The 14,775-nt window shown below is 50.9% G+C and overlaps 1 protein-coding gene across 1 annotated transcript; it reads left to right on the forward strand.

Annotated features, from left to right (window-relative positions):
- Positions 1–1,330: 1,330 nt before the first annotated feature.
- On the forward strand, positions 1,331–14,673 carry LOC139249338 (tectonic-2-like; the record flags this gene model as incomplete). The annotated part of the gene is made up of 4 exons (XM_070872321.1): positions 1,331–1,519; positions 4,764–4,907; positions 11,678–11,766; positions 14,064–14,673. Coding segments are annotated over 4 exons (547 nt in total), but the record flags the coding sequence as incomplete, so codon positions are not given.
- Positions 14,674–14,775: the final 102 nt, after the last annotated feature.

Below are 14,775 nucleotides of genomic sequence, written 5' to 3' on the forward strand. Positions count from 1 at the left end.
CTCTGTCTTACAGATTCACTTTCTAGATTCTTGCTCTTCAATTTCTGCTTTACTTCCCTCTTGAATTTGTTCTCTGGTTCCTATCCCCCTTCCAAGCTAGTTTAAACTCCCCAACAGCACTAACAAAACTCCCTGCGAGTATATTAGTCCCGGTGCTGTTGAGGTGCAGGTTGATCAGGTGCTATATAAATTCTAGTTCTTTATATTAAAGAAAGACTTGGATTGATACAGCGCCTTTCACGACCACCGGACGTCTCAAAGCGCTTAAAAGCCAATGAAGTACTTTTGGAGTGTAGTCACTGTTGCAATGTAGGAAACATGGCAGCCAATTTGTGCACAAGCAAGCTCCCACAAACAACAGTGTGAGAATGATCAGATAATCTTTTTTTTTTTGTTATGTTGGTAGGCCCTCAAATCTACCACCATGGTCTACAGGGCTGTAGTAATACCCGCCCTCCTGTGGATCAGAGGCACGGACGATGTACAGAAGACACCAAGTCACTGGAGATATATCAGCAACGATGCCTCCAAGATTCTGCAAATTCCCTGGGAGGACTGGCGTACCAACATCAGTGTCCTCGTCCAGGCTAACATCCCCAGCATTGAAGCACTGACTACAGTTGATCAGCTTCGCTGGGCAGGCCACATAGTTCGCATGCCAGACTCAAGACTCCCCAAGCAAATGCTTTATGCGCAGCTCCTTCACGGCAAACGCGCTAAAGGTGGGCAGCGGAAACATTACAAGGACACCCTTAAAACCTCCCTGGTAAAGTGCGATATCACCACTGACATCTGGGAGACCCTGGCCGAAGACCGCCCGAGGTGGAGAAAGTACATCCGGGAGGACGTTGAGCTCTTGGAATCTCAACGCCGAGAGTGTGAAGAGGTCAAGCGCAGAGAGCGGAAGGAGCGTGCGGCAAACCAGTCCCACACACCTCTTCCTTCGGCGAATGTCTGTCCCACCTGTGACAGAGTCTGTGGCTCTCGTATTGGACCGTTCAGCCACCAAAGAACACATTTCAGGAGTGGAAGCAAGTCTTCCTCGATTTCGAGGAACTGCCTATGATGATGATGAATGTAGGAAATGCGGTAGCCATCTTGCGCACAGCAAGCTCCCACAAACAGCAGTGTGAGAATGACCAATTAATCTGGGGTTTTTTGTTATGTTGATTGAGGGATAATTATTGGCCAGGACACCGGGGATAACTCCCCTGGTCTTTTGCTGTGGGATCTTTTACACCCACTTGACAGGGCCTCGGTTTAACATCTCATCTGAAAGATGGGCTATAGGGCGATAAGTGTGATCCTTTTGTTTTCCAAATTGGTCAAGAACTCCTACATTAATTCATGTGTTTTTTTTTAAAGACAAGGGAACATTGCCAATCAATTTTTCAACTGAAGAGAACTTGCGTGGATTCTGTCTGGACATTCCTGCCAACTTGAATATTTGGTTCTTCACAGCGGTCGTTGGTGCAATTGAAGGAGTGCCACAGCGAGAGATACTGGGAGCTGAAGTGAAGTAAGATGATGAGCATTGAAATTGTATTGGCAAGTTGGCATCTCTCAAAATAAATACTCTTAGCATTTAAATGTTGTAAAGGAACTCACTTTTTACATACAGCAATTAAATTAGATGTGGATCAGTTCTGATTAATTGTGGATTCAGTAATGACTGTGTCTATTTGTACAAACTGAAAGGCAACCTTTTCTCTGATTGGCTGTCCATTATCACATGACCTATTGCTGATTGGTCCCCTTGGAGGATAAGCCACACCCTGAAGTTCCTCTGCAATGTGTAACTGGAACTGCCCAGCCTAAGTTCTGAGTGACTTTCCAATTTGTAATTCATCCATTTTGACTTCAGAAACCAGCGAGGATAGATCTCCCCAAAAGCCACCAAGTTCCAGCCGAAGTCCCTTAACCAATCGCAAGACCTTACCCCCACCCCCACACATAGATGGGGCATTGTGTGTGCATTGTTAACAGGTTTATTGGGTATGAAGTGAATAATGACAGTGTTGTGACTGCTGGATTTCATCGATCACAACAATGTCCCTTGTAACACACACACCGAGCTTGGGGGGGTTGGAAGAATGTGAGCAGTCATTTCTGAGTTCCCTCTCTCCCCCCTCCAATTTCTCCTTCTCTCATTCCCCACCCCCCCGCAAGCTCACTGCCCCCCCCAAACTTACTTTCCCCCCCCCCCCCGCAAGCTCTCTCCACCCCCCCATCCCCAAGCTCTCTTTTCCCCCCACCCCCCGCAAGCTCTCTCCACCCCCCACCCCCAAGCTCTTCCACCCCCTCCCCCCACAAGCTCTCTTCCCCTCCACACAAGCTCTCTTTCTCCCCCACAAGCTCTCCCCCCCCCCCCAAGCTCTCTCTCCCCCCCCCCAAGCTCTCTCTCCCCCCCCCAAGCTCTCTTTCCCCCCCCCCCCCAAGCTCTCTTTCCCCCCCCCCAAGCTCTCTTTCCCCCCCCCCAAGCTCTCTCTCCACCCCCCCAAGCTCTCTCTCCCCCCCCAAGCTCTCTCTCCCCCCCAAGCTCTCTCCCCCCCCCAAGCTCTCTCCCCCCCCAAGCTCTCTCTCCCCCCCAAGCTCTCTCTCCCCCCCAAGCTCTCTCTCCCCCCCAAGCTCTCTCTCCCCCCCAAGCTCTCTCTCCCCCCCAAGCTCTCTCTCCCCCCCAAGCTCTCTCTCCCCCCCAAGCTCTCTCTCCCCCCCAAGCTCTCTCTCCCCCCCAAGCTCTCTCTCCCCCCCAAGCTCTCTCTCCCCCCCAAGCTCTCTCTCCCCCCCAAGCTCTCTCTCCCCCCCAAGCTCTCTCTCCCCCCCAAGCTCTCTCTCCCCCCCAAGCTCTCTCTCCCCCCCAAGCTCTCTCTCCCCCCCAAGCTCTCTCTCCCCCCCAAGCTCTCTCTCCCCCCCAAGCTCTCTCTCCCCCCCAAGCTCTCTCTCCCCCCCAAGCTCTCTCTCCCCCCCAAGCTCTCTCTCCCCCCCAAGCTCTCTCTCCCCCCCAAGCTCTCTCTCCCCCCCAAGCTCTCTCTCCCCCCCAAGCTCTCTCTCCCCCCCAAGCTCTCTCTCCCCCCCAAGCTCTCTCTCCCCCCCAAGCTCTCTCTCCCCCCCAAGCTCTCTCTCCCCCCCAAGCTCTCTCTCCCCCCCAAGCTCTCTCTCCCCCCCAAGCTCTCTCTCCCCCCCAAGCTCTCTCTCCCCCCCAAGCTCTCTCTCCCCCCCAAGCTCTCTCTCCCCCCCAAGCTCTCTCTCCCCCCCAAGCTCTCTCTCCCCCCCAAGCTCTCTCTCCCCCCCAAGCTCTCTCTCCCCCCCCAAGCTCTCTCTCCCCCCCAAGCTCTCTCTCCCCCCCAAGCTCTCTCTCCCCCCCAAGCTCTCTCTCCCCCCCAAGCTCTCTCTCCCCCCCAAGCTCTCTCTCCCCCCCAAGCTCTCTCTCCCCCCCAAGCTCTCTCTCCCCCCCAAGCTCTCTCTCCCCCCCAAGCTCTCTCTCCCCCCCAAGCTCTCTCTCCCCCCCAAGCTCTCTCTCCCCCCCAAGCTCTCTCTCCCCCCCAAGCTCTCTCTCCCCCCCAAGCTCTCTCTCCCCCCCAAGCTCTCTCTCCCCCCCAAGCTCTCTCTCCCCCCCAAGCTCTCTCTCCCCCCCAAGCTCTCTCTCCCCCCCAAGCTCTCTCTCCCCCCCAAGCTCTCTCTCCCCCCCAAGCTCTCTCTCCCCCCCCAAGCTCTCTCTCCCCCCCAAGCTCTCTCTCCCCCCCAAGCTCTCTCTCCCCCCCAAGCTCTCTCTCCCCCCCAAGCTCTCTCTCCCCCCCAAGCTCTCTCTCCCCCCCAAGCTCTCTCTCCCCCCAAGCTCTCTCTCCCCCCCAAGCTCTCTCTCCCCCCCAAGCTCTCTCTCCCCCCCAAGCTCTCTCTCCCCCCCAAGCTCTCTCTCCCCCCCAAGCTCTCTCTCCCCCCCAAGCTCTCTCTCCCCCCCAAGCTCTCTCTCCCCCCCAAGCTCTCTCTCCCCCCCAAGCTCTCTCTCCCCCCCAAGCTCTCTCTCCCCCCCAAGCTCTCTCTCCCCCCCAAGCTCTCTCTCCCCCCCAAGCTCTCTCTCCCCCCCAAGCTCTCTCTCCCCCCCAAGCTCTCTCTCCCCCCCAAGCTCTCTCTCCCCCCCAAGCTCTCTCTCCCCCCCAAGCTCTCTCTCCCCCCCAAGCTCTCTCTCCCCCCCAAGCTCTCTCTCCCCCCCCAAGCTCTCTCCCCCCCCCCCAAGCTCTCCCCCCCCCCCAAGCTCTCTTCCCCCCCCCCCCCCAAGCTCTCTTCAACCCCCCCCCCCACCCCCCAATAGAAGAATGAAATTAACGTGGTGGAAATTAAGTAGAAAAAGCAGATGTCACAATTAGTAAAGCAAGATGAAAATAAAGCTCGGCCGATAGCTCTGTGCAAATGCTTGCCCTCTGCTCGGAATCTTGCCCCAGAGCAGCATGTGTAGGCTGTGTGCCTGAGGCCTCCCATTGTGTGCTGAATTGTGGCAGTACTGCACAATAGGAGGCCATCTGGCCTATCGTGCCTGTGCCCATTCTGTGACAGAGCTATCCAATCAATCCCACTCCCCTTTCTCTTTCCCCATCGCCTTGCAGATTTTTCCTTTTCAAGTATATATCCAATTCCCTTTTAAAGTTATTATTGAATCTGCTTCCGTCAGTGCGTTCCAGATCACAGCAACTCGCTGTGTAAAATAACATTTCTCCTCAGCTCCCTCCACCTACTTAAACAAATGGGGTGAATGGATTTGTCTTCAGGTTTTCCAGAGTGACCTGGCGCATCCAGTGTGGAGGAGGCAATGCAGCTGCCTGTGGGACCAATTCCCTTCTTCAGTCCTTCTCGGTCAGCACCTCGGTTCAGTTTATCCAAATACCAGCCCAGCCTGAGCCAATGCAAACCAGGTAGGAGAAACTGCAGCATAAATTGTATCAGATAATGTCAATCGTTCTTGTATTCGGAATAATAATAAGTCTCTCGTTACGAACAAAAGTGAGAGGCAGAGTGGTGGCCCCAACATGTCGGACCATGGCAAGTATGATGGGAGTTTGCATCTGCAGGTTCCCTACGTACGGATGCTAACTCTGGTTGGCCTTATTCCTGGAGGTGTCATCATATGAGCTCCTGCCTCCAACCGCCCCTCCCCCGCACTCCCGCCATTGGTCGCCTGACCCTCCCCCCCCCCCCCCCGCGGTGCTCCGCCTTCCCAGCCCGATAGTCTCTTCATTACCCTATTGGATGATTTTTGCCCATCAGCCAAACAGCCTTTTGTCCCATTTCTGGGATTTTTATAGCTATGGTGTTCAATATTTAAAAAAAATTGTCCCTGTGATTTTCTACTGTATTTACTCGTAGCAGTGTCCTGGAAATGAATCTTTAGTTACTAGAGGATTGGCAACCCTGTCCGCACATGGTGATTTCTAAATCTCCACTGACTGTCTGTCAGCAAGCTGCCTCCTCATAGTAAGAAAGGAAGATAAATACATAAGAACATAAGAAATAGGAGCAGAAGTAGGCCATACGGCCCCTCGAGCCTACTCCACCATTCAATACTGTCATGTTTGTAACTGCAATGTAACACCACTGTATTACTGTATGCACTTAACTTAGAGGCACACCTTGACCACAGGGGGTGAACTTGTGGGAGACACTCCTTACCTGACCACACAGGTATATAAAGGGAGGTTCCACGCAGGATCATCACTGCTGGAGTCCTGTAATAAAGAGTTAAGGTCACAGAGTGGCCTTGTCCCTGGAATGTGCCTCGTGTGGTTTCATGCTCTAGAGTAAGGACTTTACTTTGGCGACGAGAAACGGGAACCCACGAGAATGGCCACCGGTAGCACAGAGGAACGGTCCTGTGTTGGGGAAGACTGGGACGATTTTGTCGAGAGGCTTCAGCAAAGTTTCGTTACGAAAGACTGGCTGGGGGATGCAGCGGCCGACAAGCGAAGGGCTCATCTCCTGACCAGCTGCGGGCCAAAGACTTGCGCGCTCATGAAGGACTTACTGGCACCTGAAAAGCCATTGGACAAAACCTTTGAAGAGCTTAGCAAATTAATTGGGGAGCACCTCAAACCGGCAAGTAGCATACATATGGCCCGACACAGATTCTACACCCACCGACGTCGTGAAGGACAGAGCATACCGGACTTTGTAGCAGACCTCCAGCATTTGGCCAGCCTCTGTAAATTCACGGGCGCCTGCAGGGAGGGAGGTGCTAAGGGACTTCTTTATCGAGGGTATCGGTCATGCGGGAATTTTTCGCAAATTAATTGAGACCAAGGATTTGACCTTGGAAGCGGCAGCGTTGATAGCTCAAACTTTCATGGCGGGGGAGGAAGAGACGAAAATGATTTACACTCGCAATTCTGCCTCTAACGCGGCGATGGATCAGGGAGTCAACATCATCAATGCGACTCAGAGCCCCGCAGGCAGGCAGGCAGGGGCAGTGCGACATTTACCAGGCTGCAATAGACCCCAGAGCAGGACCTCAACAGAGACAATGGCAGGCTGAACGGACATTCACGCCATCACAGTGGACAATGTGGCCCGGGATGGGGCCATTGACACCCACTAATAGGGTACTTAAGAGCAGTCAAAGGGACAGTCAGTGCAGAATTCCTGGCCATAGTTCCTTTGTCCCCAACAATGGAAACTTTAACTCATGCTGGAAGTGTGGGGGAAAACACTCAGCCAGATCCTGCAGATTCCAACAGTTTGTCTGCAAAATCTGAAATCTCAGTGGCCATTTAGCTCGAATGTGCAGAAAACCTGCAACCAGACTAATATGAGGCAGATGGACCAGAGAAAGGTTCTGTGAGGCAGGATGACTTTTGGGGCAAATCGATGGATGTTGAGGTTCAGCGGGTGAATATTCACAGTTCATACACCAAAACGCCACCAATGATGATGAGGGTTTTGTTGAACGGTATCCCAGTAGGCATGGAGCTGGACACTGGGGCCAGCCAGTCACTCATGGGCATTCAGCAATTTGAGAAGCTATGGCCACTCAAAGCCAGTAGACCCAAATTAGAATGTATTGAGACACAATTACGGACTTACACCAAAGAAATCATTCCGGTGCTAGGCAGTGCAATGATGGCTGTCACACACAATGGATTAGTGAACCGGCTGCCACTCTGGATTCTCCCGGGCAATGGTCCTGCACTTGTGGGGAGGAGCTGGTTAGCCGTGATGAACTGGAAATGGGGGGGATGTTCACGCAATGTCCTCGGTGGAGCGAAGTTCATGCTCACAAGTCCTACAACAATTCGATTCACTATTCCAACCGGGCGTCGGGACTTTCAAAGGCACTAAAGTAGTGATACACATCACCCCGGATGCCAGGCCAGTGCAACACAAAACCAGAGCAGTGCCATATGTGATGAAGGAAAAAATCGAGAGCGAATTGGACCAGCTGTTGCGAGAGGGCATCATCTTGCCGGTTGAATTCAGCGACTGGGCGAGCCCCATTGTTCCCGTTCTAAAAGCGGATTGCTCTGTCAGGATCTGTGGCGACTCCAAGGCCACCATCAATCTGGTGTCCCTACAAGATCAATACCCGCGCCCGAGAGCGGAGGACCTCTTCGCCACGCTGGCAGGCGGCAAGCTGTTCACCAAGTTGGACCTCACTTCAGCCTATATGACTCAGGAACTGGCCGACGAATCTAAACTACTGACCACCATCACCACGCACAAGGGACTGTTCATTTATAACAGGTGTCCGTTTGGCATTCGATCAGCGGCCGCGATTTTTCAACGTAACATGGAAAGCCTGCTCAAATCCATTCCGGGAACGATCGTATTCCAGGACGACATCCTCATCACGGGTCGAGACACCGAGGAACACCTCCACAACTTGGAGGAGGTGCTACGCCAACTGGACCGGGTAGGCCTGCGACTCAAGAAGTCTAAATGTTTTTAGCTCCTGAGGTTGAGTTTCTGAGCAGGAGGGTTGCTGCAGATTGGATTCGGCCCACCGAATCCAAAACAGAGGCGATTCGACGAGCACCCAGGCCCTGCAACACATCGGAGTTGCGTTCATTCTTGGGGCTGTTGAACTATTTTGGGAACTTTCTGCCAAACTTGAGCACGTTGTTGGAGCCGCTACACGTGCTCCTGCGTAAGGGTTGCGATTGGTTTTGGGGGGATTGTCAGGGATGGGCTTTTGATCGGGCGCGAAACCTACTTTGTTCAAACAAGTTGTTGACCCTGTACGACCCCTGTAAACATTTAATTCTGATGTGATGCATCGTCCTATGGGGTTGGGTGCGTGTTGCAGCAGGGTAATGCTGAGAGCCAGCTACAACCTGTGGCTTATGCCTCTAGGTCGCGCGCTCAAGCAGAACGGGGATATGGGATGGTCGCGAAGGAAGCGCTTGCATGTGTCTATGGTGTAAAACAAAATGCACCAGTACCTCTTCGGTAGGAAGTTTGAATTAGAGACGGACCACAAGCCACTCACATCCCTGTTGTCAGACAGCAAGGCTGTCAATGCTAATGCATCAGCTCACATACAGCGATGGGCTCTCACGCTCGCTGCTTATGACTACTCCATCCGGCACCGGCCAGGCACTGAAAACTGTGCTGACATGCTCAGCAGGCTTCCACTGGCCACCACCGAGGGGGCAGCGGAGCAAAGCGCTGAGATGGTCATGGCTGTCGATGCCCTTGACAGTGCAGACTCCCCCATCACAGCCCACCAGATCAAAATCTGGACAAACAGAGATCCCCTCCTATCCCTGATTAAGAAATGTGTCCTGACTGGGGATTGGGCGCCCGCACACGGAGCATGCCCTGAGGAGGTCAGACCTTTCCACAGGCGGATGGATGAGCTCTCCAACCAAGCCGACTGCCTACTATGGGGCAGCCAGGTAGTCATACCCCAGAAGGGCAGGGAGGCATTCATCAGGGAACTCCACAGCGAGCACCCAGGCATTGTGATGATGAAGGCCATTGCCCGGTCACACGTTTGGTGGCCTGGAATTGACTCAGACCTGGAACACTGTTCGCAGGTGCACGACCTGTGCCCAGCTGGGTAATGCCCCCAGGGAGGCCCCACTCAGCCCATGGCCCTGGCCCACCAAGCCATGGTCACGTATTCATGTTGACTACGCGGGCCCGTTCATGGGGAAGATGTTCCTCATTGTCGTAGATGCGTACTCGAAATGGATCTGAATTCATGCACATCATCCACCACCGTGGAAAGCCTACGTGCGATCTTTGCAACCCATGGCTTGCTGGACATCCTGGTTAAGGATAATGGCCTGTTTCATGAGCTATGAATTCCGGGAGTTTATGTCGGGCAATGGCATCAACCATGTCAGGACTGCACCATTCAAGCCGGCCTCCAATGGCCAGGCGGAACGTGCGGTCCAAATCATTAAGCAAGGTATGCTCAGAATTCAAGGACCCTCCCTACAATGCTGCCTATCGCGCCTCCTGCTGGCCTATAGATCCCGCTCGCACTCGCTCACGGGGGTTCCGCCTGCAGAGCTACTCATGAAACGGACACTCAAAACTTGGCTGTCCCTCATCCACCCAGTCCTGACCGACATAGTTGAGGGCAAGCGCAAGTCACAAAACGAGTACCATGACCGTAACTCAAGGGGGAGATGTATAGAAATAAATGATCCTGTATTCGTCCTCAATCACGCCATGGGGCCCAAATGGCTTGATGGTACTGTAATTGACAAAGAGGGGAATAGGGTCATCGTGGTAAAACTCAACAATGGTCAGATATGCCAAAAGCATCTGGACCAAGTGAAAGAAAGGTTCAGCATCGACACGGAGGAACCTGAAGAAGACCATGAGATGGAGCTCACCACACCGCCAGTGAACGAGCAACAAGAGCAATCAGAAGAATGCACAGTCCCTGCGGTCAGCCCGGACAGGTCGGAATCACCACAGGTGACAGACACTCACGTTAGTGTACAACAACCAGAGCCCCAACTGCGGCACTCCACGAGGGTGCGTAGACCAACTGAAAGACTAAACCTATGATCCCAATAAGACTTTGGGGGGGGGGGGGGGGTGGCGGGGAGGTGATGTCATGTTTGTAACTACAATGTAACACCACTGTATTACTGTATACACTCAACTTAGATGCACACCTTGACCACAGGGGGTGAACTTGTGGGAGACACTCCTTACCTGATCACACAGGTATATAAAGGGAGGTCCCACGCAGGGTCATCACTGCTGGAGTCCTGTAATAAAGAGTTAAGGTCACAGAGTGGCCTTTTCCTGGAATGTGCCTCGTGTGGTTTCATGCTGTAGAGTAAGGACTTTACAAATACGACCATGGCTGAACTTTTACATCGACTCCACTTCCCCCTCCCCCGATCCCCATATCCCTGATTCCCTTAGTGTCCAAAAATCTCAGTCTTGAATATACTCGACTCAGCATCCACAGTTCTCTGGGGAAGAGAATTCCAAAGATTCACCACCCTCTGAGTGAAGAAATTTCTCCTCCTCTCAGTCCTAAATGGCCGACCCCTTATTCTGAGCCATGTCTGCTGTTTGCTGATCACTCGATGGATACAGGTGAGGGAGGCCAATTCGACCCATCTCAGCTCATCCATCAAAATGTTTTTTAAATGCCTTGCTTTCCTTTCACCCCTCCCCAATCCACATCAGCTAAATTGTTCTATGAATGAGTCCTGTGGGTCATTTTATAGCACGCCTCAAGATGGTTAAATTAAAGTTGGTCCAATGGGGTCTGGGAGCAGATGATTTCCCCACACTCTCAGCCAGGAACTTCACGGCACAACAAGACCTCCAGAGTGGAGTGAAATCATGTAAAGCTATAAATAAATAATAAACCAATAAATCCAATGGGGAATTCAGAAGAAACGTCTTTACCCAGAGAGGGGTGAGAATGTGGAACTCATTCCCACAGGGAGGGGTTGAGGCGAATAGCAGAGGTGCATTTAAGGGGAAGCTCGATAAGCACGTGAGGGAGAAAGGAATAGAAGGATACGCCGATACGATGAGATAAAGTAAGGGTGGGAGGAGGCTGGTGTGAAGCATAAACACCGGCACGGACCTTTTGGGCTGAATGACCTGTTTCTGTGCTGTTAATTCTGTAATTCTGTGATAAAAGAGGGGAATAACATCCCAGAGGAAAATTCACTTCTCTGCGTTTCTGGCATATTTCAAATGAAGCAAAACTCCTCATTGGCCGAAGGGTAAATGTCTCCGATGCTGCGATCGAGAAACACAGATGTCCCCCCATATCCCCCCTCAAAAGGCCTGGGTCTGAAGCCCAGCAAACACAGAAGCATTCCATCTCAGCCAGACAGCTGGCCTCTGTTGCTCTGTGTATGGAAGGAGGTAGGTCAGACGTCGGTCAGAGTTACTGCTCCGGAGCGCCACACATCATTCCACTCTGCCGTGGTTTGGTGGGAACAGGATTGGTTTTGAATGACCCACGCACACTTGGTGATTAGGAATGGTCTCTTGTGCAGAAACTGGTGGGCTATGCCGCAACCAGAGAGGGGAAATATGGGGAAGAATTTATTGGGAGAGGGAAAATGTTAAAATACAATGGAAAAACTTTAAAGAGCCAGGCAATTCTGATTTTTTTTTTGTAAAAGAAGTGTACTCACAACTAGCTGGATTACTGACTTGCTGTGATTGAAAATCTCTGTGAAATCATTTTGTTGGCTAGTTTCCAGATTAATTACGTTGAATACGACTGCTCTCGAAATGAAGTTTGCTGGCCTGACCTTGCTTACCCATTGACAAGACGTTACACAGGTAAGGAGGTTGTATTGATTCTAAAGTGCACTTCTTCAACCTGGTTCTCGTGGTTTGTGTAGCAGCAGCAGTACTGGGCATGTTTAGTGCATTAAAGAATAAAAGGAGGAAAGACTTGCATTTATATTGCGCCTTTCATGACCTCTCGGCATCCCAAAGCACTTCACAGTGCTTTACTTTTGAAGAGTAGTCACTGTTGTAATGGAGGAAGGTCCCACAAACAGCAAATGAGATACCTGACCAGGTAAATCTGCCCCTCACAGTCCTGTGCCCCCGATCTCTCACCGTAGTTTCATCTATTTTTTTTCCATCTCCCCTCACACCTCACCCCACCCCCGCCTTGCTAAGCTTATTTCATCTGTGAAACTGATCTCAACCCCATTTCTACTAAACTCTAGATCATCCAATTTCCCTTCCTTGCCCCTATTTTTTCGGGCATTGGAAATTATTCCCTCTCTCAGCACTTTCTCCCTGCTTTTCAAAACCACTGTCATCACCCCTCTCCTTGAAACAAAACCCACCCTCGATCTCTGCCTCTGCTAACCACCATCCCATCTCCAAGGTCCTTGAACGTCTTGTCATTCTCCAGACCCTTCCATTGCCTCTTGTGCTGTCAGAGTGTTTGTCAGTCACCCATCATCTTTGGATGAACCATAACTGACTCCACCTAAACATTGGAAAGATCAATTTTTGGCTTCTGCCACAAACTCCGCTCCATCGCCACCAACTCCATCGCCACCAACTCCATCTCCCTCCCTGGCCACTCTCAGGCTGACCCAGACTGTGTAACTTTGACCCCGAGCAGAGCTTCGATTCCAAATGGTCACCATTTCCACCACAGAGATTGCTGACCTCAGCCTATCTGCTGTTGAAACTCTCATCCAATGCCTTTGTCACTGCCAGACTCAACTGTTCCAGTTCTCCTAGCCGACCTCTCATCCTCTTAACCCTCTATAAACAGCAACTCATCCAAATCTCTGCTAGCTGCATCCTATGTGTTACAATCGCTCCATCACACCTGACCTCTGACCTGCATTTGCTCTCGGCCCCAACACCTTAAATTAAAAAATTCTCACCCTTGTGATTAAATCACACCGTAGCCTCACCACTCCCCAATCTCTGTAGCCTTTTCAAGTCCTACAACCCCCCTCGCCCCCCCGAACTTTCCATTCCTCTGACTCTAGTCCCTTGTGCACCCCGCCTTCTCTTTGCCCCACGTATAGTGACTGTGCCTTCTGCTTTCTGGAATTCCCTTCCTAAACCCCTCTGCCTTTCCAACTCCCTCAATTTCTTTAAGATCCTTCATAAAACCCATCTCTTTGACAAAGCACCTTCCTCCTTTTTCTTTGGCTTGGTGTTGATTTCCGCCACTCCTCGGAAGCACTGGGATATTTTTCTGCGATGGTGGCTCTGGATCACGACAAGTTTCTGTTGTATTCGAGGCAGCGGCCGACGCGACTGATGGGAATGTGGGTTCTCTGCAGTCTCTGGTTACCAGGTCATCTGAATTTAATATCGGACGTCAAGCACATCTGTATGTTGTAGGACTCGGGGAATCTGCCACAGCATCCCGGGAATTCCAAAGGTTTGCCTGTCACCAGATTTCTGTACTTAATTACCTTGCTGCTAATTATTTTCCTTGCTGTAAAGGAACAAATGTTGTCTGCAATTATAGCATTGTTTCCTTTTGGGTAACTGGCACTATGAACTTGCATTTGTATAGCACCTTATCACATCCTCTGGATTTCCCAAAGTGCTTGCAACCATTGGATTATATTCAAAGTGTAGTCACTGTTATGTCAGCAAACACAGCAGCAAGATCCCACCAACTGTAAATGATTGATCAGACAATCTGTGTTTAGTGGTTTTTGAGAAAGGAATATGGGCTAGGACACTGAGAACACCTTGGCCTTCAAATAGTGGCAACAGTGTGTTAATGTCCCCCGGAGAGGGCAGACGGGACCTCGCTTTAACATTTTATCCAGAAGACGGCACTCCTGACAGTGCAGCACTCTGTCAGCACTGCGTGAAGTGTCAGCCTAGATTAGGGGTCTTGTAGAAACCCACAGGATTGTATCAGTATTTCTGAGTGTGTGTCATTATTTGCTGGGGCCTCTTGCACAGAATTTGAAAACCTGTATGTTAAGATGCACATGTTTTTATTTGCTTTAAAACGATAAAGTGCAGACTCAAGTCGACCTTTGACATGTATTTGTAATGGGAAAAGTTGTACCTCCTAAAGGGATCCAAACATTTAAAAGTCCAAGGTAACTTTTGATTTCTGTGTCCTTTGCCAGGTGAACCACACTCTCAATCGATTGCTCAGGGCATGTTGCTGCTGTTCTTCTTCCTGGTGGCTGCAGTGCTGGGAGGCCCCTGGAGCAAAATCCGCAAAGCTTGGAATGAAACCACCTTTTATTAGACTATGCAGCAAACTCATCCCACATTCTGTTGACTCCTTTTTACTCAATAACTTGTGCTACAGAAAGGTTCGCCAGACACACGGGATATCAGGAAGGCCATTTAGCTCATCCATGCCATCCCTCCCAACACCCAGCTGATTCTTAAATGGTTCCAAGGTTTTTGCCTCTGTTGTTCCACGAGATGATCACTCCTTTGGTGAAGACCATTCTGGCCTGAGTCTTAAAATTGCCTTTTGCCAGGACTGGTGATTTTTTTTACATTTTTCATTACACTGTGTAGTGTATAAGCTTGCAGCTTAAAATATCTGCTTGCATTGGTTCTGATCATTTGACAATGTTGTGTGTATATAGAATGTGACATTTCAGTAACTTTAATACTAATTTTGGAAATAATAGATTTTACTACATATTTATGTAGGAGTTGTGTTGAGATGTAAGTGAATATGTAAAACCTGATTATTGAATAAATGTTATTTTATAATTAATTTTGGCAGTGTGGGGCAGATGTCTCCTGACACCAACTTTGGTATGCCTTAACAAGTAAAAAAAAAAAATCAGACTGACCCATGGTGATGAAAGCTCTCAG

Source organism: Pristiophorus japonicus, unplaced genomic scaffold (assembly GCF_044704955.1).
Source record: "Pristiophorus japonicus isolate sPriJap1 unplaced genomic scaffold, sPriJap1.hap1 HAP1_SCAFFOLD_3042, whole genome shotgun sequence".
Lineage (NCBI taxonomy): Eukaryota > Metazoa > Chordata > Chondrichthyes > Pristiophoridae > Pristiophorus > Pristiophorus japonicus.